Here is a 27,443-nt window from a genome sequence, read left to right on the forward strand (position 1 = left end):
CCCCACTTTCTTTACCGGACACAGCAAATAAGGATGAGGCTTCCTAGGCATTGTACTCAATATGGCATGTTCAGGATGTCATCTATTAATATAATCTGGAAATCTTCAGCTTTGGGAGCATGAATAGCACAGCATCAAAAAAACTTCTCTTTTAAAAGGTGCTTTTATATATAGATAGATAAAGACAGCTTACTGATTCATCTGCTAAAAATTGCTGCTGTTCCTTGTTTGTTTGTTTTTTTTCAAGCAGAGATCTCTAGGCAAGAGGAACACCAGGAATGGAAAGCCAGGATAAGCCTGTATTTCACAGCTTTTTGCTGGAACATTACTGAAAAAACTTAGGTACAAATCTGGAATTTTGTTGGAAATGAAGTCGGTGCTCCAGAGCGTAGTGCAGCAGCTGCGCACAGTCAGGCAGGGAGGCAGGGAAAAGCATCTGACCCATCCAGGGCTGAATGATGGTCAGTGTGCCTCATCCATGGGAAGGCTGCAGGGACTGGGACACGAGCTGCGCAGCCCCCACGAGCCAGCACCCTGATACGCATGCGGATGTCACTCTGCATAGCTAAAATGTGAATGGTTCGAAGGAGTCCGGTGAAGACTGTTTTACCTTGTGCTAAATGAGGGCCTAAATCTTTGTGCTTCTTATTTTGCTGAAGAGCTGTGGTGGCATCTTTGGTGGGGATCAGGGTATGCTGTCAACAGTGCAGGAGAGAGACACAAAAAAACCTCGAGGCTGAAAAATGACCCTTGAGCAAATGAATGTGTTGCTCTAAAGTGTGGATGGACGCACTGCTGCTGGAGCTGCACCCCCTGATCATAGTCTCAGCCAACTTCTGGATACCTCTCAGCCAGGATGGGACACAAAGCCTTCCTGTGCCATGACACACTTCACAGCGATAAACTCCTCACTGCTCTCCACCCTTACAGCTCAGTTTGCACCTGACAGTTGTCAGCAGCCACATCCACAGCCTGTTGCCTCCATATCCCTTACCTGTTGCAAAGGAGGCCATGCACAGCGGAGCTGAGAGCAGGGTCAGATCTCTGGCCATGGTGTAGCGCCCGGGCTGTAGGACAATCTCAGGCTTTACCTTCTGTAGAAACCCTGGGATCTGGTCCAAGTTACAGACAAGAAAACGTACTGTCTGCTCAGGGCATCACTTGCGATGTGTCAGAGCAGTTTTTCAGCTCTGCATGGACACCAGTATTATCAGAGGTATGTCCCAGTAGTCAGTTTGATCCTGCTTGTACGGAAATAAAACACCAGTGCTTTGACTGTAGTTATAGAGAGAGTAAGCCATAAAATAAAAATACTAAGGAAATAGCTGAAACAAACACTCAACATCCATCATGAGGGACAAGGTCTTTCTTGACTCACTAAAACATTATTTGTTCTTGTTCCCAGGGGCCAAAACACTGCTCTTCTGCATGAGATATGTGTGTCATTGGGTATGTGTGTATCCCTAAATTTAATTTGTCCAATTACATTAGGACAAGCAGCTAATTCTGAAATTCATTTTGCTCCCATGATCAACCCCTCTGCCAAATGTCATTTGAGTGGAATTGCGGAGATTGTGATTTTTATTTAAAGTAATTTATTGAAATCATTAGCAGTGTCCCCTAAGTGGAATCCATGGCAATCCTTTTAATCCCTCCCACCCCACCCTGAAAATGCAAACTTTTTATTTAATAACACAGAGCTTGAAATATAAGGTTATTAAAATCCACACTTTTATATTTCTTCACACTCCCTCTGAAACAGGATGGACTGTAATTGTGGAAATAAAACCTCCCTTTCAGACAAGAGATGCAGAGAGCGTATAATGAACAATTAAGCATCTATTTAGTCATTTTGAATTGATATGGGTGTTAATGAGAATGAAAGAGGCCAACTTTACTTCCGCTGCAGGGAAATGTAAAAGGTGGAGGGGTTTTGTTTCATTATTACCCTAAGCCCCTTTAATGAATTCAGTGCCTGCAGCAGACCTCAGAGCTCCCCCAAGCGCTTTTCCAGCTTCTTCCCAGAAGCGCTCAGGGGAGCCCCAGGAAACCGAAGGGGGCTGCCCTGCATCCCACTGGAGCGAGGTCTGAGCTGCTGTCACCAGCTATCCACAGGCCAGCAGAGAGCTGCCAGCTGATGCCTCCTTCATCCTCTGACACGCTGATCCACAGCCATGTGTTTCCCAGAGAGCCCAGGGTGAGGCACGGGAGGCAGAGCTGTGCCAGCTGTGCCAGCTGTGCTGCAAGCCTCTGCCCTGCAGGGAGCAGGACAGGAACCGCTAGCATCCACACTGCCAAGCCACCGGGCACTCCAAGCAAGCTCTGTGAGCGGGCCACCACGAGTGGCCTTCAAGGGTGGCCAAAGACAGTGAATCTCTGACAGCCCCAGTGGGGCAAGGTGCACAGGCTCAGAAACAGCCGAGCAGCGCAGCTCCGCTGGCTGGCACTTGGGAAGCAGCAGGGAGGGGAAGGTGTCAGCCAGGTCTCAGTACGTTCTCCCTTTGTTTTAAAATGAGGAAAAAAAACCCAAACACCACAGTTGGCTGATGGTCTGGCAGGAAGGAAAGGGCTGTTGTCACCCTGCTTTTATAGGTGGGGAAGCAGTCTCCCACCTGCAACCTTGTTCAGCCATTCATTCGGCTGGTCCTCACTACCTTTGAATTCCTCCGTTTGGGGTGTTTTGACCCATATGATGTGGGACAGAGACACTGACTCAGCTCCCCAGGGACTCTAACCCAGGTCTGATTAAAGGCTTTGAAGGTGTTGAGGACCTTAAGACCTCCAGAGACACAGTATCCTCTTTTGCTCTCAGTTCTTCTGATTAATCTCCCCGTGCACACACACCTTTGCAAATACTTTGCCCCAAATCACTCTGCTCCATTCCCTCCTGGGAACAAAGGGGCACAGTGTGGTGGGAGCCTGCCTGGGACAGTGGCACCCAGAGCCAGCCACAGGGATGGCTCAGCCTGGACCAGATGCTCTCCTTTTCCCTCCAGTTGATGCACTGGTGCCATGGCAACTGCTAACACCAAACAGCTGCTGTGAAAAAACAGCTTCAGAACAGCTTCAGCCCCCAAGGACCAGTGGGCATGTCCCAGGGGTTGTCCTCTCCTCCTGGGGACCACAGTCAAAGGATGTGGCCTCTGGAGCAGGACAAAGCCAGACTGCACTGTGGTAGCTCTGCACAGAGCATAAAACTCACCTTGCATTGAAAAGTTCTTATAAAATAAAAACGATCTTGCCACATTTTCCCTCTTGGAAGGATAAAATTTGGCATGGCAGGACTCAGAGTCTGAGAGAGGAGCCATTTGCCCTTAGTTCCTGACTCCTGCCCTGGCTCTCAAAGCATCCCCACAGCTTCATGCTCGGGTGGCAGAGGAGAAGCTCCAGTCCCAGGCATCATGACGCTGGGACAGAGGGCATCAGGACATGTCCCATTGCAGGATATGTCTCCATGCAGCTACACAGATGTGTTTCTGTAACCTGTCACAGCTCTGTCACCTGTGAAAAGAAATTTTAGGATGCTGTAAAATGGTTCTGGGCAACAGAAGTCACTGTAACCTAGCCCATGGACACTCTGAGGGGGGCAGAAAAGCTTTTTCCTCCACATTTTCTTTGCTCCCAGGCTGTACAATCACTCCATCACCTACCTGAGTCGTGGTGATTTTATTGCAAGGGGGAGATGTTGCCATTTTTTTCTCTACCCTTCCAACGCCCAGACAGCTGGCAGGCTTGCTGCTGGCTGGTAACACACAAACACAAATAAAGTTAATCTTTTGCTATTATTTCTCAGAAGCTCCATTTGGCTGCATTCAAGCCTAATGTGGTGATTTCCTTGCCCTTGTGACAGCTATTTCTTACATGGGGAAGCTGCACAAAAAAAAAAAAAAAAAAAAAAAAAAAAAGTAGATGTGAAAAATGGTGCTGTGATTTATTTTCACCTCCAAATATAGAAAGACAATTTCCCCCTCTCTAAGATTTCCTCTTCCTCCTCCTTAAATAAGTCCCAGTGCCTTCAAACCAAGCCAGCACCCCAGTGAAATCCCATTGCCAAGGCGGATGAGGAGATGTGTTTATAGGGAACCCAGACCAGTTTAAAACCACCACCAAGGTGACCAGTTCACAGAGACAGCTAACCAGGGAGGGAGATGGCAGGGGAGCTCGGCCCCAAATCCTCCAGGCTTTCTGCAAATCAGGCATCTCACTGATGCCAAAACTTCACTGGGTGGAGGCTGGGAGGGGGACCAGGGCTGTGGGGAGTATCGCTCCCCTGGGATGCCAGCAATGGGATTGATGATGTCTGCCCTCCTCCCAGCAGCGCCCACGATTTGATTTCTCTCTGCCAGGAGCGCAGCTCCCAGACAAAGGCTGTGCTCAGCACTCACAGGCAGGCTGGGGTTGGGGGTCACCTGCGAGGGGACACCAGACCCATCCCCAGCGCTGCCTTGAGCCCAGGCTGCCACTGGGGCACGCCAACTGTGCCCCCGTGCACACGCATGTACACACGCACACCCACGGGCACGCTTCCCCCACGCTGCTCCCCACCTTCCCCTCCAGCCCTCCAGAAAAATCCAGCGGCCGGATCAAGACACGTCTTCTGGCGTGGAAAGGATTAACTCCCCGGGGAGCCGCGGCGGAGGCTGAGCCTACGCTCCCACCACGCACTGGCATTGCCGGCTGCACGGCGTGCTCCCGAGTTGTGGAGCCAACCTCTTGGTGGCTCATCCCCCTCGCTGCGGGCAGCCGGGGCGGCTGGGAAGAGCGAGCAGGACTGGAGGGTGAAGGGGCAGGAGGGGAAGAGGACGAGGAGGAGTGTGCACGGACGCACGCATCCGCGCACAGCCCGCAGACGGCAGGCAGCGGCACAGCTTCGGCTGCTGTTCGCGGGGAGGTCCGTCGGGAGCCGAGCGCCGAATAAAACAAGCCGGAGCATCAGGCGAGCAGATCTGTTCGCTTGCAAAAGTCCTTAAGGTAAAACCCGAGAGGAGCTGCTCCTCAGCTGGGCTGCCCTTCAGAGAAACCGGGCACCGGGCTCGCTGCTGTCGTGGTCATTATCTCTGACTATGATTTTGTTTTTAAAGGAATCGATCGGGAGATGCCGGCAAAAGAAGTTCCTGAAAGCCAGGCTGGCGCGGCCGGGAGCTGCGTGCCGCCGGCTCTGTCACACACCGGGAGCAGCTGAACTTTGTGGGTTTTAAATATACGTTTCTCCTCTGCGGACGCTTCGGGCAGCATTACGGGGAGGGTCACAGCACGGCACAGCACCGCACCACACACCTGGCACCTGCTGTCACCCAGACAGAGCCTGGGCGACGGCAAAAGGGGGATTTCTGTCTCTCCAAGGACCATCACCTGTGAAAACAAGCTGGAGAAGGGCAATTTATCTTTATTTTCCAGATGACTGAAAATAGCTACAAGATCTCGTGTCTCTGGTTTTCATCAGTGAGTAGCATCAGGGAGAGACGTCTGCGGAACAAAAATTATATCAGTCAAAATCATTCCAGCACGTACTTTTTCCCAAGGAACTTCATGCCTGTAGGGGTTTGCTGCAGGCATTTCCAGGAGTGATGACCGACCTACCACAAATGCATCCCTACCAGATCCTGTAAGAATTTGCAAATGAGAAACCTACCCCAGCAAGACCTTCTCTGCCTGGCTCGCAGTACATGGTTTGGTGCAAGCACAACAATTCTCACCTCTTTCTCTCCCTTTTAAGTCTCTTGGGCTTGAAGACCATTCCTCATTGCAATTATGATTATTTGCAACATCAGTGCCATCAAAGATTGGAGCACTTTCCTCTCCCAGATCCTCCCCAGCGTTAACAAGACTCTGAACTTGGTACAGCAAGTGGAAGCCACCACCAGCTCGGTGGTAAGTGTCCTCCAGGACCCTGAGCAGGACAGCTACCTGTCCAACAGCCAGTCCATGAACTCCAGCAACTTCACGGCTGGCCTGGACCACTTGTTCCAGTACTCATACTCGGACAGTGACCAGCTTTACAAGGAGTACAAACCGCCTCCTCGAGATGCCATTCCTCTGCCCAAGGCTGTCCTCTACCTTCTCATGGCAGCCCTGGTGGTGGTGGCAGTGGCATACGCCATCGTCGGGCATCTCATCAAGGACCTCATTCACGACTTTATAGGTGAGTGCAGACATCGTTCGTTGTGTGCATGCCGTCAAAAAGACCCTGGTACAAAGCCTGGGGATGCTGGCTGGCATCTCTCCTTTGATTGGGGTGGGGTTTAGACCAAGCCTTGACCCTTTCACATTTACAGGAGTGTTAGTTTATCTGATGTGCTGGGTTCTCCAAACTGAGCTGCATGTTGATCAGCTTCCCAGAGAAAATCCCTGCGTTTAGCTCCTTTCCTAAAGAAATGAGGCTTGTGCGTGCATATGTGTGTGCATAAATGTGTATGTGTGTAAGTCCGTGCTGCTGAACAATTGTAAAATCCGTTGGCCAGTTTCAACTGAGCTTGGATTACAGGTCTCCAAAATGAAAAGTTTCATGGCAACAGATACCTGAGCACAGGTAAACAAGCCACTAGTGCATTGTGAAAGAAAAGCTGCCATATGAGCTTAATCCCTTATCAGACATCAGTGAATCCACAGACTCCTAGGAAACACCGCTCAGCAGTCTGGCTCCCTTGCCCAGCACCTAGCATAACCACTACAGCCTCTGCAACGAATCTATACAATGATAGCCCAGAGTGTGCATTTTTATGAGGCTTGGCTTCCTGGCTCTTTCGTTTCATCCTGTTGTTGATGAACAAGGTCCCTTGTTGTCGGGGACAAGAACACAAACACTGCTGGCTGCAGCCACCACGGGCAGGCAGAGGGGCAGGCAGAGGTGCCTGGCTTCTTACGACAAGCCCTCGGTGACACTTGCTGTTTGTCCCATAATTTGTAAGGCAGGTAGGTGATGCCACGGATTGCAGATGTGCCCAATTCCCTTCTGAATCCCCAGTACTTTTAATTCCCACAACCCAACAGCCAGCTTGCCATGTCCTTTTGGGGGACAGGGCCCTGCTGCAGGGAGCTGGCGGCAGTTTTCCAGCTCAGACGGGTGGCCAGGAGGGATCCACAGAAGGTTTTAAGCTTCTGAGTCCTGCAGATGTGCATACCCACCCTGAAAGCTCTGGGGAGCAATGTCCTCTGCAGGGGAGTGGGGTTGAACTCCCTTAGCTCTGAGCCTGCCCCCCAGCCAGGGGTGAAGCCCTGCAGGCTCCAACTATGCAACTTGAGGGAGATCACACTTTCTGGAGCAAAATCCACATGTTCATTCACGACTCCCCTTTATTTCCCTGCTCCTGGGATGGGGAGATATACACACCAGCCGAAACTCTGACCAGTGCCTGCAGGGCGGGCAGCACCTGTGCCTTGCTGATGGGAGGGCAAGCCAAGCCCCTTGGGCAGGGGCTCACGACTGGGCAGGGGCTGGTAGATCTGGGATGTGAGTATTTGGGGAGGAGGTATCTGGGACAAGAAAGGTCAAACCTCCCGGCAGGGAGCAGGGCTTGGGGTCTCACATGGGGCCCAGCCAGGAAAACAGTAGGGAGCTGCTGCTGAGGCGAGCTTCTTCATCCCAGCTGGAAGGGAGCGGATACTGTCTTAAAGTGTTAAATATAACAATTAATCAGCAGCTTGCTCATCTGATTTAGTGTTGCCTTCCCAACAAAAGTACGCAGCGGGGACAGCACCTAAAAATATGCACACTCCTGCCCTGAGATGCTGAAAGGACCAGGGCCAGGTCCTGTTCGAACTGTCCCTGAGGTGGTGCCCGTGCAGTCACAGCGCGCCCACAGAGCAGAGACCCCGGCCCCGACTGCTGGGGTCCCTGATGCAGAAGACCATGGATGTGGATGCTTGAAACCGGCCCTTGGGTGGGTACTGCAAAGCAGAGCCAAAATCTACACAAAAGTTTTGTCCCCCTGGGCAGGGAGAGAGACTGAAGTGTCCCTGCCATGCTATTTCCAGCTCAGCACCAATATTCCCTGGTGACCTTGGGCACCTTTTGCTTTTGCCTCTGTGTGGGATGAGGCCAGCAGGGTGCCGCTTCCCTCGCAAAGCCCTTTGCAAAGGGACTTCCACAGCCTTTCACAGCACCGGGGCTGTCCCAGGGCTGGACAGGCACAGGGACAGCCCGGGGGTCTGCCCGCTTTCTGCCACTTTGTGACAAGCCCTTTCCCAGCTGAATGCCCTCGCTGAGGGCTGAGGACCTTCCCTACCTGGGGTAGAGGGGAGATGTTAGTTAGGATCAGGAATCCAGATGTGACCTTCTGCCCCATCCAGACAGAGAGGAGAAGGCACTTCCCAAACTCCAGCAGCACCCCTCAGTGCTGAAGGCTGCCTCCAGGTCGTCCTATTTAGCACTCCGGGCCCATCTTCACACCATTTATACACTTAAAATGAGCCAATCCTCGGAGGAGAGCGGACGAGACCGTGTTTGTTAACACTGCCGAGCAGCAGCCTTTAAAGAGAAGGTTTCATGTGAATGAGTTTGCATAAAATGACTTCAGGGACAGGACAGAGGGACCAAGGGATAGTAAATAAGAAACTGGTCTATTAGCTGCCTTAACACAATGCCTGGATTTACATACTCGGCAGCAGCTCCAACCTCTGCTATCAGCGTTTCTGTGCTAATCATATTTAGAAGGATACAGAGAGAGATGGAAATAAGATGCCAAAGGGCTGGAGCCTGTTTCAGGGAGATTAAAGTGTGAATAGTTAATCGCTACTTTAAACACTCTCTCAGAGACATCAGGGATGGGTTTGACTCCTCAATAACAGCTTGTAGGACGCGGCCGGGGGAGTCAAAGCATCACCCAGCTGCGTGCACTCATGAGGACCATAAGAAGGCGGCACTGGGCCTTGTTCGGGATGGTGGAGGGGCTCCCGGCATACTGCTGAGCTCTTCCCCAGCAAAATCTGAACAGTTATTTGAGACATCGACACCTCTCTCACAGACGCTTCTTAAAATTCAATTAGAGCTTTTCCAGGCATCCTCGGGGTGAGATGAATGCTGCTGTGATGCCCAGCAGGGTGGGGAGGAGCGGAAAACAGGTGGCTGTACCAGAGGAGAGGGGAAGGTGTGCTGTCAGAGAGGAGGAAGGCAGAGTTCCCCTTCAGCCGGGGTGGGGATTCTGTCTGTCCTCATCCCCAGAACACCTGAATATGGATAAAAGGGCTGTGAAAGAGCCCCTTTTCAGCTCTTGCTGGAGGGACCTGACCAAGGAGAACCCAAAATACCTTAATATCTCTCCGATCCTTCCCCACTTGCTCCGAGCTGACAAAGTCTCATGTTTGTGACTTTCCCAAAACTCACCAGACGTCTCTGGCTGGGGTGCAAATGCCAGCCCCCCAAGGCAGGAGGAACGCTCCTGTGTGAGCGCAGCTCAGACCTGGCTACCACTTAAGTCAAATTGGGTCGAAACATTTGGAAAGTGGCTTAACTCGGGAGCGCTGGGTTGCTGCCAGAGACGGCGCTGCGGTGAAGTGCCGGCCCCAACGTACCAAGCGCCTAATTACTGCAATCCTTGGGAATCAGCCTGCCCTCCCTCCTCTGTCCCCAGCAGTTCACTGAATATTGCCCTTATTTAAACACAAAAAAGGGAGAAAAAAGGGAGGGGAAAAAAAAGTTTGACTGGAAACAAAGCTGTTGCCATGGAGACTGTGCCGTGTGGTCCCCAGGAAAGCATCTTGCTGCCTGCACGGGAACCACACGGGAAGGGTCTGTTGGCCTGCATGGGAGCTGATGCTTTGCGGGTAGACCTTTGCTAGTGTCACCCAGTTCAGCTGAGGATTCGGCTGATTCTCCAGAGGAGACCCTGAGGAAACTTCTCCTTCGAGAATGGGCCCAAGGCGGGCACTCAGCTGGGGTATGGCAGGGCAGGCTCACTGATGTTGACGGGACTGTGCTGGCTGACGGCTTTGGGACTGCTTAAAACCCCAAGCCATTCTTGGAGTGGGGTCTTTTTTTTCTTTGCCCTTTTGACCCACCAGCTATATTTTTATTTTTCAGCCTTATCTCCACCTGCCACATTTCAGGTTTCTTTAGGAAATGGTCTCCTTGAACAAAGAAACTGTGCGTGAGTGTAGCGTTGCTGAAAATAGCTGCTGGGTGATCCTGCAGGGACTCGGGATCTGCTTTTAATTGCTCCACACAGAACTGCAGGGCTCTTAGGATAATTCAGTGGCAGGGATTGCAGATAGGGTCTCAAGCCCATCAGACAGGACTTACGTTTTCTTTTCAGGCTCTGTTTCGGGGATGATTCATTTGCATCCCAAAGTTGTGGGAAAAGAAGAGATTGTGTCAGGTCCCTTCTATTCCCGCATCTCGATGCTAACCCACCTCTGACACTAACCCACTGCCTCAGTTTCTCTTTTTGTAAATGGGGTGCATGAGAGGTTCCTTAGCTGCTGTTCAGGGGTGCTGATGTCTAGCAGTGGCTGCTGTAAGGTGGTTTTCACCACCTTAATTCCCACTCCCAGCTACTGTAATAATGGACAGATGCCCCATCCCCACATCCACCCTGGCACCACCGTGGCTGTGGGCTGCGGCTGTCAGCCAGACAAGCAGCCACAGTGGTCTGGCCCTGCGAAAAGCAGGCAGAGGTGGCCCCACTCCAGGACACCTACTTTCACAACCAAACCTTTGAAGCACAAAACCCGAGCAGCAGGATGGCTCCCAGCACGCACTGCCGGGGATTGACCAAGGCTGGCCTCAGGGATGCGCCATCCCATTCCTGCCATTGTGTGGTCCAGTGATGGGCTGCATCACGTCCCTGTGGCGAGGACCGTGCCTTTCTACTCCTCTGCAAGTGCTTGTCTTTCTTGAGCCGAGACCAAGCACAGCTTTTCACCCTCTGGCCATCTTCATTCTTCCTTCGTGGCAAACATCTAAGCTGGAGGATGCACAGAGCAATTAATGACGCCCAGGAGCATCCCTGCCTCCCATGTGCCACACCTGAGTCATTGCCTCTCTGAGATCCACTCTCTGGAGCAGCAATGCTGCCCGGCAGACAGGACTGGGATCAAATGCAGGCTTGGTATTGTAATTAATTGAATGCCTTTTCCTCGTCACCCCCTTTTCCCACCAGATTCTTCATGCCGGCGACAGCTCCGCAGAGGGACAGTGTCATTACCTGTCCATCAGCAATGCAGTGTGCTTGTGTTGCTCGGGGTGCAGGACAGGTTTGACTTGACCAGCACAGCTAGCCTGAGAAATTTCTGCAAAACAGGGAAGGAAGAACAGACTCCAACAGCAAGTTAATTTAGAAAGACATGAATCTGGGGTGAAAGGGGGGCTTCTTGCTAACAAATCACTACTGCCAGAGGCAGAGATTTTCCAGCAGAACAAACCTGGGAGATATCTGCTGATTTTGCTAATGAATAAGCAGAGTCTGTCCTGCAAATGAGACAGATACGATGTCCAGCTGAGACTGCTGCATTGTGTCAAACACATGAGGGATACCCTTGAACTCATGTCTGTAGGGAATGCTTTGGCCAGAGCTGGTGCTTCTGCTCCTGCCGCTGGGAAAAGGGCTTTTTTAGTAGCTGTTTTCACACCAGCCCCATTTAAAGCAAGTAAAACTAGAGCACGAGTTTGATCGTTCATCTAACATGTTTTCCCTTCCGTCGCTTGTTTCCATCACTGCAGGGAGTGTGAATGTCTCGCTCACTGGGTTGCATTTAAATTTCAGCCTCTTCTCCCACCTCCCTCTGCTCTTCCGTTAGGAACATCTCTTTTCCAGGGGCTGAAGTGCCTCATGGACATCCCACCCTGCCACCAATGAATGCAGGGGACCTGGCCACCCCACTGGGATGGGACTTGGTGTAGAGCATCCCTGTGCACACAGGCAGCAGCATGGCTGCTCCCCTCTGCCTGCACTCTAAGGGATTTCTGAGCAAGGACCATCACTCATGCTGCTGGTACAAGGAGCATGTTGTGAAATCTGGGCAGCCCCAAACAGTGTTTTCCTGCCCCCCAAAACACAGCGCATCCCAGGGATACTGTCGGAGACTCAGGCAGAGCCAGGGAGGTGCAGAGACACTTTGCACCACATCACTCCACTGTTCAGGGAGAGACGCTGTTCTGCAGCTCCCGATTTACCCAGTCTACCCTATCTCCTCTCCCCAGCTGCTTTGGATCAATCGCCCTGTATCGATCTCACCCCATCTCAGCACTTTCCACCTCGACTTTCGCCCTGCAAGACCTCAGCAGGCTCGCTGAGCCTCGGCAGCACCTGGCAAGCAGGGAGAGGTGTCTCTGGGTTAGATGCTGCTCCCCTAGCCTGGCTGAGAAAGTCACTTTGTCCCTCTCTTTTTTCTGAAGCAGTCACATCCATTCGTGTGTGCGTGCCCTGATTTTGCAGCATGTGTCACAAGCTCCTTCTAGGGGCTGGGGAGGTGCAGGCAATGCTTTTTCTTACCTCCAAAGTGTGAATGTTGTGGGTCCAGGGGTGCCACGGCCCCGGGAGCACACCATGGGACCCCTGCTTGCCCCAGCTCAGCCCTTGGGTGTCCCAGGTCCATCAGGTGCCCTGGTTCAGTCTGGCTTTGCTTGCCTTCTTGCTCAAGCATGTGTGAACCCAAATGTGGACTTTTCTCCAAAAGAGGATTTAATTTTCCTCTTGGTGGCAACCGTGCCCATTTTCTGTTGCTCATGCAGACCCCCTGCCAGATCTAACGGATTGACAGAGAAATACCTGTTGTGATGCTACGGACTTCAGCTACCTTCAGCCAGTCACCAGTGGTCCTCGACTCCCGGCCCCTCACCATCCTCCATTACCTGATTACATCCTCCCGTAGGGTTCATTATCCAAGGTTTCTAACACGTACTTGTGCATGACGTGAAGCTGTGCATCCCATCCCCTGCAAAAGTCCTTCCACATCAGAGCAAGGATTAATCCCATTGTGGCCAAAGCTGTGCAAGTCTCCTCTCTCCTCCCGCTCATCCCTCCCCAGACAGCCCATGGGGGACCCCAGGGGACCCCGGTTTCTCACTCACAGCCTGAGAGAAGCCAGAGGGAGAAGCTGGGGAGGAGTGTGCACAGCTGGGACAGAGCCGGCCGGCAGTGGCTGACAGGGGAGACAAGGGTGCTGACATTTTTATGGTTGTTTCTCCAGGGTCCTGCTGGCAGGAGATCCTCTGCCAGCTCCACAGGGCCTCACTCCCCTCTTCTGCACATGGCAACATGCTGAAGTTACAGGCCATAAATGGCCACAAATAATGTGTAATTGTGTAATTACTTCACTCCTTACTTACACAGTCAAATCATAAAGGCATCGCAGTAAATACCCTCTAATGACAGCCTAATTACATCTTCCTGCAGATTACTGGGTAATTAGATCCAGCAGGCTCCAGAAATAATTCCCAGGGAAGGAGCAGTTTGGATTAGCGCGTACAATCCAGCCCACTCTTACCCGGGAATTAGACTGCGGCAGCCTCACACAAGCCGCCTTCCCCGGGCACCCTGGCCAGCCACGTCCCCTCTGGAGATGATGCACCGTGACTCTTTTCCCATGGAAGTGACTTTTGCTGAGCCCCCCAGTGCTCTCCCAAAACACCCATCCTCAGCCTTTCTGCCTTTACTGTGGTGTCCCAGTGCTGTGCCCAATTTTTGCTTCCTCTGCTGCCTGCAAATGTCCCCAAGGGTTCATCACTTGGCCACCAAATGCCACTTCTTGCTCACAGGCATGCAAAGCTGTGCTTTTTGCTTCCCATTGCATGCAGCAACCCTCACCTGATGGCTCACGGGATACGTGGGGACCCGTCACCTCTTTTTCTACATGTTATTCCCCTTCTTCCGTGCTGGACCAGCCCCTGCTCCCACTGGAGTTTTACAGCTGACGTCAAGGAAAGCAAGCTGGGACCTTTAATAGTATTTGTAGGAGGCAATCTTGTTATTGCCTTCCGGATCCTCCTCACGCCAAGCAGCTGCGTGGGGGCTGGTGTGAGCCTGGGAGGTCTTGGGAGCTGGAGGTGAAGGTCTGGCTGACACGGACCCAGTCTGGGCTGCAGGGCCAGGCCGGGAAGCAGCTGGTGGAGTGTTTGGCTTTGGTCTAAAACCAGTAAATCAAAGCAAAATAGATGCTATAAAGGAAAAAAAAAAGACCTAAATGAGCCTTCCAGGCTGATTTCCTCTGGGAAGGGTCGTGACGGGGAGCCCAGGCTCTGATGGGGGCTGTGGACCTTGCAAGTGAAAGCTAAATGCCCAGGTTAGGACTCGGGGCAGACTCAGGGCTCCCCAGAAGCCTTTGGACCACATCTTTGCTGAGTTCCCCAATCACTTTTGCCAGCGCCATGGTAGATGTGGGGGCTGTGGTGGTTCTTCTCCTGCCCTTCCCGTCGCACAACCAGCAGACACCAATGGCCATGGTGATGGAGGTGAACAAAAAAGGAAAGACAAGAAAAAACAGTTGTTCTCTGGACAGGTTGCCTGTGCCCAGTGTGGTGGGAACTCTCTCCTCCTTGGAGCCTGCACCCACGTTCAGGCAGCCCACACTGGCAGTGGGGCACAACCCCCTCCACCCCCTGCCCAGCCCCCATGGCAGGGGTGAACACCCATCCTGGCTCCACAGCACGAGCATCACCCCAAAAGCCATGCCCCATGCGCTTAGGGATGGTGTGGCCAAATGGCTTAAGTCTGGAGAAGAAAGTCAAATATTGCATTGCAAAAATGACAAAATTTGGCTTTCAAAAAAGCCCCAAGATTCAACCAATAGTGCACACACCAAGCACAAGGGGGACCACAGGTCATTCCCATCTCTCTTCTCGTGCCTGCAGCAATGTCTGGACACCACTGGTGACCCAGTAAATTAGATTTTCCTCTCCCTTCACACCTGGGATCCCACCCTCACATTTGTCATCATTCAGCCTTGGTTTTGCTGCAAAGCTTTTATCCGCAGCTTGTGAAAAGGCAACATCTATCTCTCTGTGTTTGCATTTATCTGGTCCTGCTCCGCCAGGCAGCCTGCATCCTCCAGCAAAGAGCTGCAACTGAAATGCCCTATGAGGACAGAAAGTACCCCATGCCACAAAGGAGATAAATGTTATTTCTTGAGAGCTATCTGTTGGTGAGTAAGTGTAACCCCTCAGAAAACTAAACCAGGCAGGTCTTTTTGTCTGCCTCCTGATAGCCATCTCGGCTTTATTTTGGGAGCAGGGCTAAAGTGGAGGGGTCCTGGTGCTCCACTGCCCACAACCACCAGGTCCTGCCTGGCCCCAGGGGCTCCTCTGCCCTCGCCTGGGTTTCCCCAGCTTTGGTTTCCTCATTGCTGGTGCCTCCCCGTGAAGGCTGGGCATAGCCTCTCACCACCCTAACAGCCAGATTAAAAAAACCCAAACAGGTATTTGGGAAGCAGCACCACCTTCCTCCAGTGAGCCACAGCCCCTTGTGCTGCAGGGGGTGTCTTGGTCCCATCACCACCCAGCAGTGACCACTGTATTTTGGAGCAGGGTCGGTTGCCCCCAGGGTTGTGAGAGTGGCTGGATCAGTTCAGAGCCATGTCCTGGTGCTCCAGTGGCTTGCCAGAAGCACAGCCCCGAAGCAGCTCATGGGGGGTTTGAAGCCCCGGTGTGGCTGTGATACACTCCCATAGCAGATAAGCTATGTCCCCAGTTATGTCCAGTACCATTTGGATGTCACACGGTTATTTGTCCCCTCTGTTTCTGACTGCAAAAACCCACTGTAGGGGAGTACATTGCCGGAGATCCCAGGTGCACACTTTGCTTCAGAAATACTTCATTTTCATTTTTGGGATTAGCACAGTGATTTCATTTGCCTGTACTGGGAGGGCTTCCAGAAACCAGCAGCCCGAAAGCCAGCACAGTGCAGGGAAGAGCAGAGACCCTGGTACCAGGGGAACAGAGGGGGCTGAAGAGGCAGGGGTGGGCAAGGGACCCTCCTGGCAGGGGTGAACTCCCAGAGCGAGGGGTAGGATGTAGCAAGGGACAGCAATTTCCCAACCAGCTTTGACAATGGGAACAGCTAGAGGTAAACAGGGGCTTGTTTTATGCTTTTCCTTCCTCCAGACTGGATCTTCGGCCCCAGCCCAGATGACAACAGCAACAAGAGCGACATCAACTGCATCAGCAACAGCGTCAATGAGATGAATGGGATGCCTGAGGCACCGCAGCACCAGGACCACCAGCCCCAGGATGTGGTCATTTCCATCAGCGAGACCGGTCACTTGCCGCAGCAGACATGACCAGCTCGGTGGCTGGGCCAGGAGTGATGGAGCAGTGGGATGGAGCAGCAGGATGAAGTGGAGGGATGGAGTGGAGGGATGGAGCAGGGGGACAGTGCAGCAGCCACCTTGCAGGACCGGGCAGCAAGAGGATGGGCAGAGCTGGCACCACCGAGCAAAGCCCTTCTCGCCCCAGTTTTGCCAATCTCTAAGGACCTTGCCAGGGCAGGCAGTATTGCCCCTTCTCCCAGGCTCACCCATCCTGCCCTGACCATCTGTCTGTGGGTTTGTGACCTTCCTTTCTTCCTTGTGAATAGCAAAAAAAAAAAAAAAAAGCAAATGCAAAATACACCCACCAAACAAAGCTTGCAAGAGAAATGAGCCAGAGAGGAGCTGGGCAGTCCTTTGGCATGCAGCTGTCCTGCGGCATGGGGATGGGGTGGTGAAAAGGGCGAAGGAGACAAGGATGCTGCATGAGAAATGGGGGTGTCTGTGTTTCTGGGGACAGACCCAGGAATCAGCAGGGACTGGGGCTTCAGCGTGAGCCAGGGGCTGCAGGAAGGCACTGAAATGTCGGTAGGAGCCAGATCCAGCTCAGTATGTTGATGACCTGTCTGGGCATAACCCCTTAGTTATGCAGCCCCAGCTCACAGCCCGCTTCAGCAGGTGCATCCCATGGCTGTAGGACAGTGGGGGGACAGCCCCACCTCACCCAGAAAGCCTTCCTCTCCCATGCCCAGGCCCAGGCCAAGGCCGCCCCCACCACCAGCTCTGGTTGAGCCCAGCATCCCCTGACCAGGAGCAACCCTGCTGGGACATGGCACATCGCCGTTCTTCCAGGAAAGTTGCTGGAGGGGAGGGCAGGGACCCACCTGCAGGAAACCGCAACTCCTCATGGGGGAAAAAAGCTGCTATATGGCTGCATCCCTCACACTCATCCCAGTGTGGCCATCTCCCTCACCATCTCCAAAGCAGCTGCCGCCACGAGGGATGCTGGCTTTGCACTGGGGTCAGCTGCATGTGCATGCATTGATGGAGGGGGGAGACCTCCCTTGTCTCCCTGAGTACCTAACTCTTCCCTGCCAGGGCACTGCCACCCACAACTGCCCTTCCTTCTCTCTTCTGCCACTTCTCTCTGCTCAAAGGCATCCTTTCCCACTGCTAACTCCAGGCAGATATCCGCTCCCTCCTTTTTAAGGGGCTCATGGGAAGCAGCAGCTTCCCAAGGTGGGGGGCGAGCTCCCAAACCAAGTGGGAAAAGGGGCATCCTGATGGTTTCATTGGTATTTTAAGGCCAGCTCTCACCCTGCTTGGGATTTTAAACCAGAATCCATCATTTCTCTGTACGGCAGAGCTGGGGCACTGGGACCAAGCTAATTCCTTGGGCCCAGTGTCTGTTTCTTATGAAGATCTCTTTGATCTCCACATCTTCCCTGAACTTAAAAAAAGAGACTATACGGATGGCCCAGAGACCTAATCCCAGGGAAAGGCAAACGGTCGGGACTTCTGCCTCTGCATTCAGGGAGACAGTCCCTGCCTTCCCCAGCCTGAGGTACCCAGCAGACCCCTAACAGCAGGGGCCAGAACATAATTTTCCCCTTCTGAAAGCAGTAAGGGAAAATGGATGTGGTTTCAACCTCCTGCCCTGATGGCTTTTAATGAGAGCCATTACCAGCAGTCCCAGGCTGGAGCTTTGTCAGCTTTGCAGCAAGCAAAGGCTGTAGGATAGAACTGCAAACCTCCCCCCAGTAATTAACCATTTCCAATCAGCCAACCATCGCTGCCACCATCATTTTCCTCCCGTTTTTTTGGCCCTGGGTTTGTAATGTGGCTGCTCTGGCAGCTGCCAGCCAGCTCCTACGCTGGGGCTGTTGAGGGGAGCTGGGCAGCAACACTGCAACAGCTTGGGAGGGTGCTGGGGGGTGATCCCAGGTCTGTCAGCCCCGAGGAGTGGGGCTGCAGCACCAGAGCTGGCTGGGCGCAGGGGAAACTGTGAAGGTCCTCATTCCTGAGGGACAGGAGATTGTACAGAGCTGGGGGGCACAGCTGGTTTCCGTGCTCCCCTGCCCTTTCAGCATCTAGAGACTGGACATTAGGACACCCAGGTGCTCCCAGCCACTGCTGGGGGGGGATGCTGAGACCATGTGTCTGGCACTGGCACTGCTCTCAAAGGGACCGGTCCCTGCCACGGGGACATGTCACTCACCAGGCACAACTTGCCCCCCCATGGCTGTAAGCAACAGCCACAGCAGCTCATCTGCATCAAAGACTTGTCACCCACCAGCTGCTGGAAATAAGGTGGAGGTTTCCCTGAGGATGGAGGCAGCCACCACTCTCCAGCCAGGTTCTTACTCCCTTCCTGAGACATCTTGGGTCCCACACGATGCGGTTTGATCCCGAGGAGATGCTCCTGCAACACGCAGCAGCTTGCACCCAGGGCCAGCGTGGCTGTCACCCACCCGAGGCCACCGTCCTCCGGGCAGGAGAAGGAAGGAGCCAAGCTCCCTCCTGTGGCCACCTGCACCGGGGTCCACCAGGCTGCTCAGGAGCTGGTGAGACATTGCCCTTGGCCCACTCTGCTCCTCAGCCTCCTGGAGCCAGGACCCCTCCTTTGAAGCCCCTCTTTTGCAGGGGTCCTGGTGCTGTGTCCATCCCCCAGACCGGCCGAGCCCCTGGGTAATGTTATGGCAGTGTTTGTGGTGAGGGGAACCACTGACCGTCTCCCTGAGCCACAGCGTCACGCCTGGTCGAGGCCAGGAGCCAGGCTGGCACCGGAGCTGTGCAGAACCCCGTGGCTGTAGCTTCTTTCTCTGCTGGTCCCACTGGAACTTGCCACATGCCAGGGGAAAACCTCAGAGGACAGCAGTTTGCCACACCACCTTCCTTTGCATCCCCCCATCCCTGCATCATTGCCACCACCTGGCACCTGCCTTCCCCTGAATTTGTCCCCAAACATGTCCCAGGCACTGTACTGGTGCTGAGCTCTGAGGATGCTTGTGAGCCTGTCAGAGAATCCCAAGAAGCCGTGGAGCCATTTCACCTCCGGACACTGGAGGCAGAGCACGGCTTTTGGCTGAAAGCAGCCCCTGTCCCTCCAAAAAATCAGTGGCTTTCAGTCCAGCCACCCATCCCTGCAGCTGGATGCATTTTAGAGACCTCCAGCACCCTCAGAGAACCTCTGAAGCAGGGTGGCAGGGCAGGACCAGGTGGACAAGGGAGGTTGCCAGGCTGGGGAAGGCAGAGCTGTTTGGGGGCTGGTGCAGCAGCCTCATCTGCTCTTCTCACCCACCAGGTCCCCCTCTCCAGGCTGGGCTATTCCCCCTCTGTCCTTTCCTTGTCCCCCATGTCCTCCGAACAGGGGACGAGGGTCTGGCCATCCAACATCAGGGGTCCAGGGAGAAGGTCTGTGGGAAGAGGTGCTGGGGGCTGCTTCACCCAGGGGAGGTTTTGGGGGTGCCGAGGGGGAAGGGGCTGATGAGGGTGCTGTGCTGCTCCGACTGCCACCGTCCCTGCACCTCTTCAGTGCAGGAGGTTGCTCTTTAAGGCCCTCTTTCCTCCGCTAAGCGCCTTAGGGAGCAGGGACAAGAGATGCTGGTGCTTTTTATAGCAGCCATAATCCCTGCTGGTCACAGCACCTGTGCCCTCCGGCCCTGAGGCCCAGGGCTGAGTCTCCAAAACGGGGGCTGCTGCCCAGAATCTGCCTCAGACACCTCTGATTCCCAGCATTGCCTCTCTCCCAGGGCACAGATCCCGGCTGGGGCTGGTTCTGGACTCAAAACCCCCTTGCAGAAGGCATGGAAGTGTTGGACCCCCCTCGCAGTCGCAGCAATCTGATGAGGAGGGACAGACAGACGCATGTATGGAGACGCATGGATGAGCACGAGAGCAGCTGCCCGGCCTCCCTGCTCTGCTCCGAGACGTGTGAAGCTGGAACCAGCCCCATGGCACAGCCATGAGAAAGCCTGCGGCAGCAGAGGAGCTAGGGGAGGCGGGGGGGTTCTTTCCTTTCTAATCCCCTCTCCTTTAACAAGAGGGAAACTGAGGCAGGGAGGGAGCAGGGAAGGGGCAGAGTGCTCCTGGCCCCGCAGCACAGAGCAGAGCCCTTTGCAGGGCAGCTGATGAGCTTTAGAGGCTGGCAAAGCCTCACACTTGCCTGTAACCCCCAAGACACGAACTTCAGCATCTTATCAGGGTCGTTTTGGTGCTGTGGCTGGCTTCCCTGACCCAGGCTGCACCGGCAAATCCATGCATGGCATGCGGGCCACCCAGCCTTCATCCCTGCAGCTGAAGGGGACTGGGGAAAAGAGGTGTGAAATGGGACAGCGGGAGGTTTGGTGGGTCAGGAGCGGGTGCCTGGGAGAGGCATATTTCACCTCCTGTCCCTATCCTGGTGGCCAGCACTGTCCCTCCACCCAGCTGCAGTCCCAGTCATGCCCCACCAGGACCACAGTTGTCCAGGGAGGACAGCAAGCACTGCAGCTGCTTCGCTGCCATTCAGGGACATCCCTCTCTGGTCCTGCTCCCCATCCTTCCCCACTGGTGTTGGACTATCCCAGTGTCCCCCTGAGAGGTGGCTGTGCAGCATGGGGACATCAGCCCTGGCCAGGCAGCACCCCTGCCTTCCCCTGCCAGCACGGCTGCCCTCCCGGCTGCTGCACAATTTCTCTTTTAAGCAGCTCAGCTTTTACTTCTCTCCAGCCAACAGTCCCCCCTGACCCCACAACTCCACATCATGCCAGGGGGAACCAAACGCATCTTTTAACCTTTTACTCCTTCTGTTTTACTGCCCATGACAGATGCAATTTTCTCCAGCCCCTGGATCCAGAGGGTCTCACAGGAGAGGGCAGCATGGGGAATCCTGCCTGAAACCATCCACAACCTGCCGGCATCGCTTTCCCCTGCTGCAGCTCTGGCCCCTGTCTCCCACAGCATCTTTGCAACACATTTGCTGCAATTTTCCCTTTAAAGACCCCACAAGGAAAAAAAAAAAAAACACCTAGGGGGGGTTCTTCTAGGTCAGGCTAAGCTAAGACGGTAAAAGAAGATTAATTTCTCAGAAAAGCCATTCAGATTTTTTCCTCCCCAGCAGTGACCAAAGCAGGGCTGGCAGGAGCGCACACACCTGTGGACATGCAGCTCTTGGTGTCACCCCTGGGGTGGCACTGAGCGGGATGTCCCCAGGTCCCAGCCTTGTGTAGGAGGTGGGGAGGGACTCACCAAGTGATGGGTCACACGAGTGGGAAGAAGGTGGCACATCAGGGACCCTGATGGGCCAGGGTGGGTGCCCACCACCTGGGGAGGAGGGAGAGCTGTGCCACCTCCACAGCACCCTGGCTGGGCTGGAAGGGGGACGCAGGCAGGGAACCAAGCATGGAGCTTGTCCTCGTCACCCGCTCACGCGCATACACCCACGAGGCCCTGAGCAGTCACGCTTGTTTTTCTGCTCCCAAGGAGAGCCAGGAAGCTCTAAAACGGGAGGATTAGTCTCCAAAGCAAAGGCCTGGCCAGCTGCCAGCCAGGGCAGGGAACAGCCCAGGAATGCTTTTCCCAAAGGCTCAGCTTGCTCCTGGCTCATGCTCCAGCTCTGTCCCTGTGTTCACCAGCCTCCCAGTCACACAGCCACTGTCACCAAGAGCAGACTCAGGGGGGATCTCAGGGGGTCCCACAGATGGGGAGGAGGCAGGACATTGCTACCATGAGACTCCTGCTTGGTGCCTAAGCCACCCTGGGCAATCGGAGCATCCCCTGCCTGGTGTGTCTTCTCCAGTGTGTAGTAGAGGTTGAGCACACGCTGCAAGCACACCCTTCCTTAGAAGATGGGCACTGAGGGACACCTCTGCCTTCTCCTCAGCTGCTATTTGTACAAAACCTGGAGGAAACTGGTCACCCTGGGGCAGTGGGAAGGAAAAGCTTGAAACTCCAGACACAGGAACCCTCCACTGGGCTGGTTTAACCCCAGTACTGGGGGCTGCTAGGCAGGGCATGGGGAGTGGGTTGGGTGAGAGGGCCTGGCCAGAGGAGAGCTGGATGATGGGGCCAACCTGGGTGTCAGTGTCCCCCAGGACCAGGACTGGATGCAGTCCTGAATTGGAGGTGGGTTTGGTGTCACGGGGCTTTCCCTGGGGATGGATGGGATCACCGCTCTGCCCCAACTGGCACCATCATTTCAGCCTTGCCCAGGAGACCATCCCCACTGCCAAAAGAGGGCAGGCAGACCCCATTTGTTGGCCTCTCCTGCCCCACACTGTCTGCAATGGGTCAGGCTATGCAAGTCCCAGGCTCTGCTTGCAGCACTGCTCCCCAGTAAGGGTTACAGCAAACCGTGGGGTGCATGGGCTCACCTTTCCCCAGGGGCTGGGGTGAGGTGGCCTGGGGGACAACCCCCCACTGCCACTGCTGCCTGGGTCACTTCATTGCACTGCTCTGGCTGGAAAATTTCTCTCGAGGGGATCGATTTTCAGGCAGGTCACCCTTCAAAGCAGCCTGTGCTCAGCTCGGGGGAACCAGTGGGCGGGATGCCGTCAGCCCTGGGTTACACTGGCTTTATCTGGACCTTTTCTTACCTTTTCCATCTCAGCAGCGGGTGCCAGAGGCAGGGCTGTGGTGGGGAGGTCTGAGACAAGCCTTGAGACAAGCTGGTGCCTGTGCACAGCCCAAAGGGCACATTTTAGAGCAGCCCCAAGCAGCATTAATGGACAGTTTTCCTCCCAGCAACTGATCCCTGCGCAGTGCACAGGGAAGGGTACAAAGGACAACAGGGAGCATCCCCACCCCAGCCCCGAGGAGGGTGGGGGTGCCAGGATCCAGCCTCACAGGCCGTGCTTGCACCCACACATCCCCTGCACCCACTTCCCTGGTCACCCCACAGCAATGCACCCCACGCCAGCAAGCCCATGGCACTGTGCGTGGCAACAGGGCCACCAGACCGAAGGCCACGGTCGTTGGCAGAGGGGCTGGATGCCACATCCCCTCCGACCATGGGGACCAGGTTCTCCCCACCCCAGGAAAAAGTTATTTTCATGCTGCCTCCCCGCAAGAACTACCATAAATTGCTTAAATGGCTGCAACGCTCCAGGAACAGGCTCTTTCAGAGCCAAGCTGCATTCAGGGAGGGGAAAGCCCAAGGGACTTTTTAATAACTAGCAAGGGGAGCTATTGAAGTGTTTTACTGCCTCGTTAAGGCAGTCTAATCTCTGTGTATATCTTAAAAAAAAAAAAAAAATGCTTGCTGGTGTTTTTATTGTAACAGAGGTGGGTGTTTTCTGGCACCAGCTGGGATCCTGCTTGCTTTATCTGCTTGTTTTCTTACCTGATACCAGCGCGGAGCAGCCCAAGAACAGCCCAAGGGCATCAGCAGGCAGGGCCTGGAAGCTCCTCCCTGGGCAGCGGCCAGGAGAGGCTGCAGGTCTGTGCTGTGGGCTGCTTCCCATCCATGGGTGCTCTGCACCCCGTTGCTGCACCCACCTTTCAGCAAGACGGAGGTCCCTGGGTTTTCCCCAGGGTGGGCTGGGCTCTGCATAAGCCTGGGCAAAGCCCTGCAGTGGGTGACTCCTCGTCCAGGCAGCCCAGAGATAGGACAGGGGATGGCAGGGAAACCTCATCCACGCCCTGCAGATGGGATTTGGGGGATACACAGATTTCGGGGCTATGGGGAACTTAGGCTCCTGTAAGCTAAGCCAAAGAGTCCATGCCCAGGGGAGCCCCAGCAAGGACTCATCTGCAGCGATACAGAGCTGTCTGACCACTGGGGTCTAAGTTTGGACGGGGAATGGGCTGGGCATTTTGTTTCTAAGATTTTCTTCATTTTATTTTTTTACCTCAGCCCAGCAGAAAATGGGGAAATCCTGCAGAGTCCTGCTGGCGGCAGCATCCACCTCTCCATCTGCAAAAGCTCACAGTTTCAAAGCCAGGAGCTAGAGGGGACGCTGAGGCTGGGATGGTAGGGCTGGATAATCCACTTTCGTTTGCTTTGGAAAGACTGATGTTTGCATGAGCACCGGCTCCAGTGGTTTTAAGGGACCCACCCAGGAGCAAATCCCAACAGCCTGAAATGAGAGCTGTGGCTGCTGGGCTGGAATAAGTCTGTCCTACACCCAGAACCCCCCTGCACATCCCGGTGGAGGAGGCCACAGGAGCCAAGGCTGCAGCTGCAGAACAAGGGAAGCAAACAGAGACAAGCCTAACAGGGCTGGCAAACACCTGGAAAGATCTTCCTTGGAAATCTGGGACAGGAAGGATAAAGTTGCTGTAGCTGGAGACATAGTTCAGCTGAGCTCAATATGCCCCATTGCCCAGAGAGCCAGTCACACCAGAATCCTCGCTCCTGGCAGACACACTCTGGTACCCAGCTGCTTCGGGAAGCGTGACTTTATGTCTCACCACCCTGATGCGAGAAGGGACAGATCCCTGGACATGTGGTCTGTGCCTGTTTTGGGACCGGGGCCAAACCTGCCCTGCCTGCAGAGCTGCCACAGGCTCCAGGGTGTTTCAGCCCAGAGCCTCTCCCCTTCCACTAGAAAACCCCGTAAGCTCGGCAAAGCATTGACATGTGGCCTGGGAGAAACACTACCATTTATTAAATCAGCTATTTTTTGTTGAGAATGATTTTAACAGTGCTGGAGGACTTACCCTGTCTCCCCCAGGGACCCTCAGCTGATTCATCGCATGCAGGGCTAGAAGGAAAGCGGGGAACAGCCAGCCTTGGGGGACATGGTGGCTCAGCAGCAGCAGCAGAGCACAGGGAGCCACGAGCTGGAGCTGCTCGCAGCCAAGCATGGCTGCTCCAGGGCAGGCAGATGGGATGCTCGCATAGGGCAACCCGGTTCTGGTTTGTTGGGATTCCCTCAAGTCCTCAGCAGGTGCCATCTCCAGGAATTTTGGACATTGTCCTGCTTTCCATGTCCATCTGGGCAAGCCCTAAGGATCTGCAGGGGAAGGGAAGGTGCTCGGGGGTCTCGGCACAGAGGGTAGTTTCCACTGAAGATGCTGCTTGAGAGACAGAAAGCTGAACCTGTTGTGCACCCAACCACCTTCCCAATCACAGCCAGGCCACATCTCATATCTAGAAAGAGTCACAGCCAGGCCTTCCCTCTCTCTTCACTTCCCATGGACATCAGATGTTGTCCCCACTCCCACCACCCACCCCAGCAAAGAAAGAGCCAGGCTGCCACCCAGGCAGGCAGAGGAACAACAGCGCTTGTGGCAAGAGCAAAGCTGTGACAGCACTTGGCTAGGGAAGGATGCACCCATGGGTTGTGAAGCCAAGACCCTCCAGGCTTGTCCACACATGTGGAAGAGCCCCTCTCCTTGAAGCAGGTGGTTGCAGGATACTCAGGTCCTTCCTTGCATCATCTGGTGAAGGCAGCAGGTCCTGCCCAAGCTCTCGCACAGCTCCAGCCGCAAGCCATGCTCTACAAGCCAGCAAAGGGTGTGCTGGGAGGTATGGTGGGCAGACAGTAAAAGGCACAGGCAGAAGCCAAGGCTAAAAGGACAGAGGAGATGTCTCCAGTGCAGGTTGCTGCAAATCCACCCCGACAGAGGAGGCTCATGTTTCTGGTTGCTGGTAGGAAGCAGAGACCTGACACCACTCATCACACAGATGGAGATGCCAGCCATCACCCCCATCACACTGCGCCAGGGGAAAGCAAGAGCCTTTCTGAGTCTGAACCCCACAGGCTCCATCAGGCTGCCTGTTCTTCCACCACAGCCCAGGGTTTATTGCAGGACCTGGTCCCAAGGTGGAAGACGGTCCAGAAACAAACTGGGAGAACTGGATCTCCGTCTCCCACCCAGTGCTTTGCCCCTCTCATGTAATCACATCGGGGAGGGAAGTCTGCACCATCATCCTTCCCGCAGAGGGCAGACAAAGGATTCCCAGCCCAACAGAAGCAGCTACAGCGACCTCCCTGATCAGGCTTCAGATCGGCTTCGCAGAGGCATTTAAAGCAGGCAAGGCTTCACCTCAGGGAGGGGGGGGTTAGCTGCCACCACATGCTGCGGCCACATCCCAGGTGCTCCACGTCGACTCTACCCTGGATGGACACTGGCCTTGAAGATGATGATGGAAATGAGCACATCCTACAGGGATGCCCTGCTGATCGTCCCGCCCCGCACCTCGCATGCTGGTGCCACTGAGCTGTGGCTGTATAGCAGCATCTCCCGTCCTCTCTGGGTAGCCAGCTTGGGGGCAGTGCTTGCAGACAGGAGAATGAGAATTTGAGGGGAGAGGTCCCAGGAGTCCCACTGTCCCAGGTTTCCCCACCAACCCTTCCCTGCCACCAACACCAAGGACAACACAGGAGTAACCAGCCACCTGCAAGCATCACCCCAGAACAAAAGATTAGATTTACAGGGACCCACCTCATCCCACCTCTCCCAGAAATTTGCCACAGGGCAGGCGTACCATCCCTTAGGGCTGTATCACCAAACACTGATGGGGGGAACAATGCAATACCATCAAGCCAGCCTGCCCACCCTCTCTCCAGCCACCCCAACTCTCCCAAGAAGAGACAACTGAAGCAGAGCGCGCAGTTGGGACAGCTGGAGTGGGAAGGTGAAGCCACAGGCTACAAGAATGTCACATCATCCTGAGACTGGAGCCAGCGCCAGTGGGCATCGTACTCCACGTGCAGTTTGCTGTTGAGTTTGCAGTTCTCGAAGTCAGCCTCGGCTTTCCAAGCCTTCCCACCCAGGTTCCCCTTCCCCAGCCTCTCCCTGGCCCCCGATGGCAATTTGGTGTCTCTGTCTGGTTCCAGAGAGGAGGGCTGCTGGCCCAAATACCCGTTGGCCACCTGGGGCTCCTTAGCAAACCGGTGATCCTGAGGCAGCCTGGGTGGGGAGAGGTCCACATGGGGCCACTCGTGCTCCGCTTTGCCCTTCTCTTGCTTTGCAAGACCCCTCTCGGGGTCGATCCTGACCCAGTCCTGCTCTGCCCTGACCAGGGCTCTGCCCGGTGTGGATGCAACAGCAGTTTCAGTGGCGTTTTGGGAATACTCATCCATGTCATCGGCCAAGGTGTCCAGGTAGCTACCAACAGAGATGCTGTCCAGCCTGTCGTTGGGGTCCTGCAGGCTGTCCCAGCTGCCCCGCCGCGAGGCCGCCTGGCTCTCCACCAGGCTGTACTGGCTGCTGGCAAGGCTGCTGCAGCGGCTGGTCAGGGTGCTCCTCTCCTCCAGCAGCCACTTCACTGCCTCAATGCCCTCGTTCACCACCACCAGCTGCTGCAGGATCTTCACGTCGACTGCTCGCAGGTAGGC

At 54.6% G+C, this 27,443-nt stretch overlaps 2 protein-coding genes across 2 annotated transcripts in view; one reads left to right on the plus strand and one right to left on the minus strand.

The window, feature by feature from the left end:
* LOC308071129 (uncharacterized protein) lies at positions 1–26,524 on the plus strand. Its single transcript, XM_080406071.1, has 3 exons — positions 1–4,971; positions 5,082–6,142; positions 16,034–26,524. Exons 2-3 carry the CDS (start codon positions 5,752–5,754, stop codon positions 16,207–16,209), a joined length of 567 nt encoding a protein of 188 aa, XP_080262197.1. The 5' UTR covers positions 1–4,971; positions 5,082–5,751; the 3' UTR covers positions 16,210–26,524.
* LURAP1 (leucine rich adaptor protein 1) overlaps positions 24,742–27,443 on the minus strand; it is a 6,394-nt gene continuing 3,692 nt past the window's right edge. The window contains exon 2 of the mRNA XM_080406069.1: positions 24,742–27,443. Coding sequence (XP_080262195.1) covers positions 26,754–27,443 — 690 coding nt within the window. The 3' untranslated portion in view covers positions 24,742–26,753.

The sequence above is a fragment of the Falco punctatus genome (assembly GCF_963210335.1).
Source record: "Falco punctatus genome assembly, chromosome: 11".
NCBI classification, from domain to species: Eukaryota; Metazoa; Chordata; class Aves; order Falconiformes; family Falconidae; genus Falco; species Falco punctatus.

Excerpts from the sequence above, each read along its gene's own strand:
- LOC308071129 (XM_080406071.1), top strand. The coding sequence starts at position 5,752 with ATGATTATTTGCAACATCAGTGCCATCAAAGATTGGAGCACTTTCCTC. Across the intron at positions 6,143-16,033 it reads CCTCATTCACGACTTTATAG|ACTGGATCTTCGGCCCCAGC; the intron begins GTGAGTGCAGAC and ends TCCTTCCTCCAG.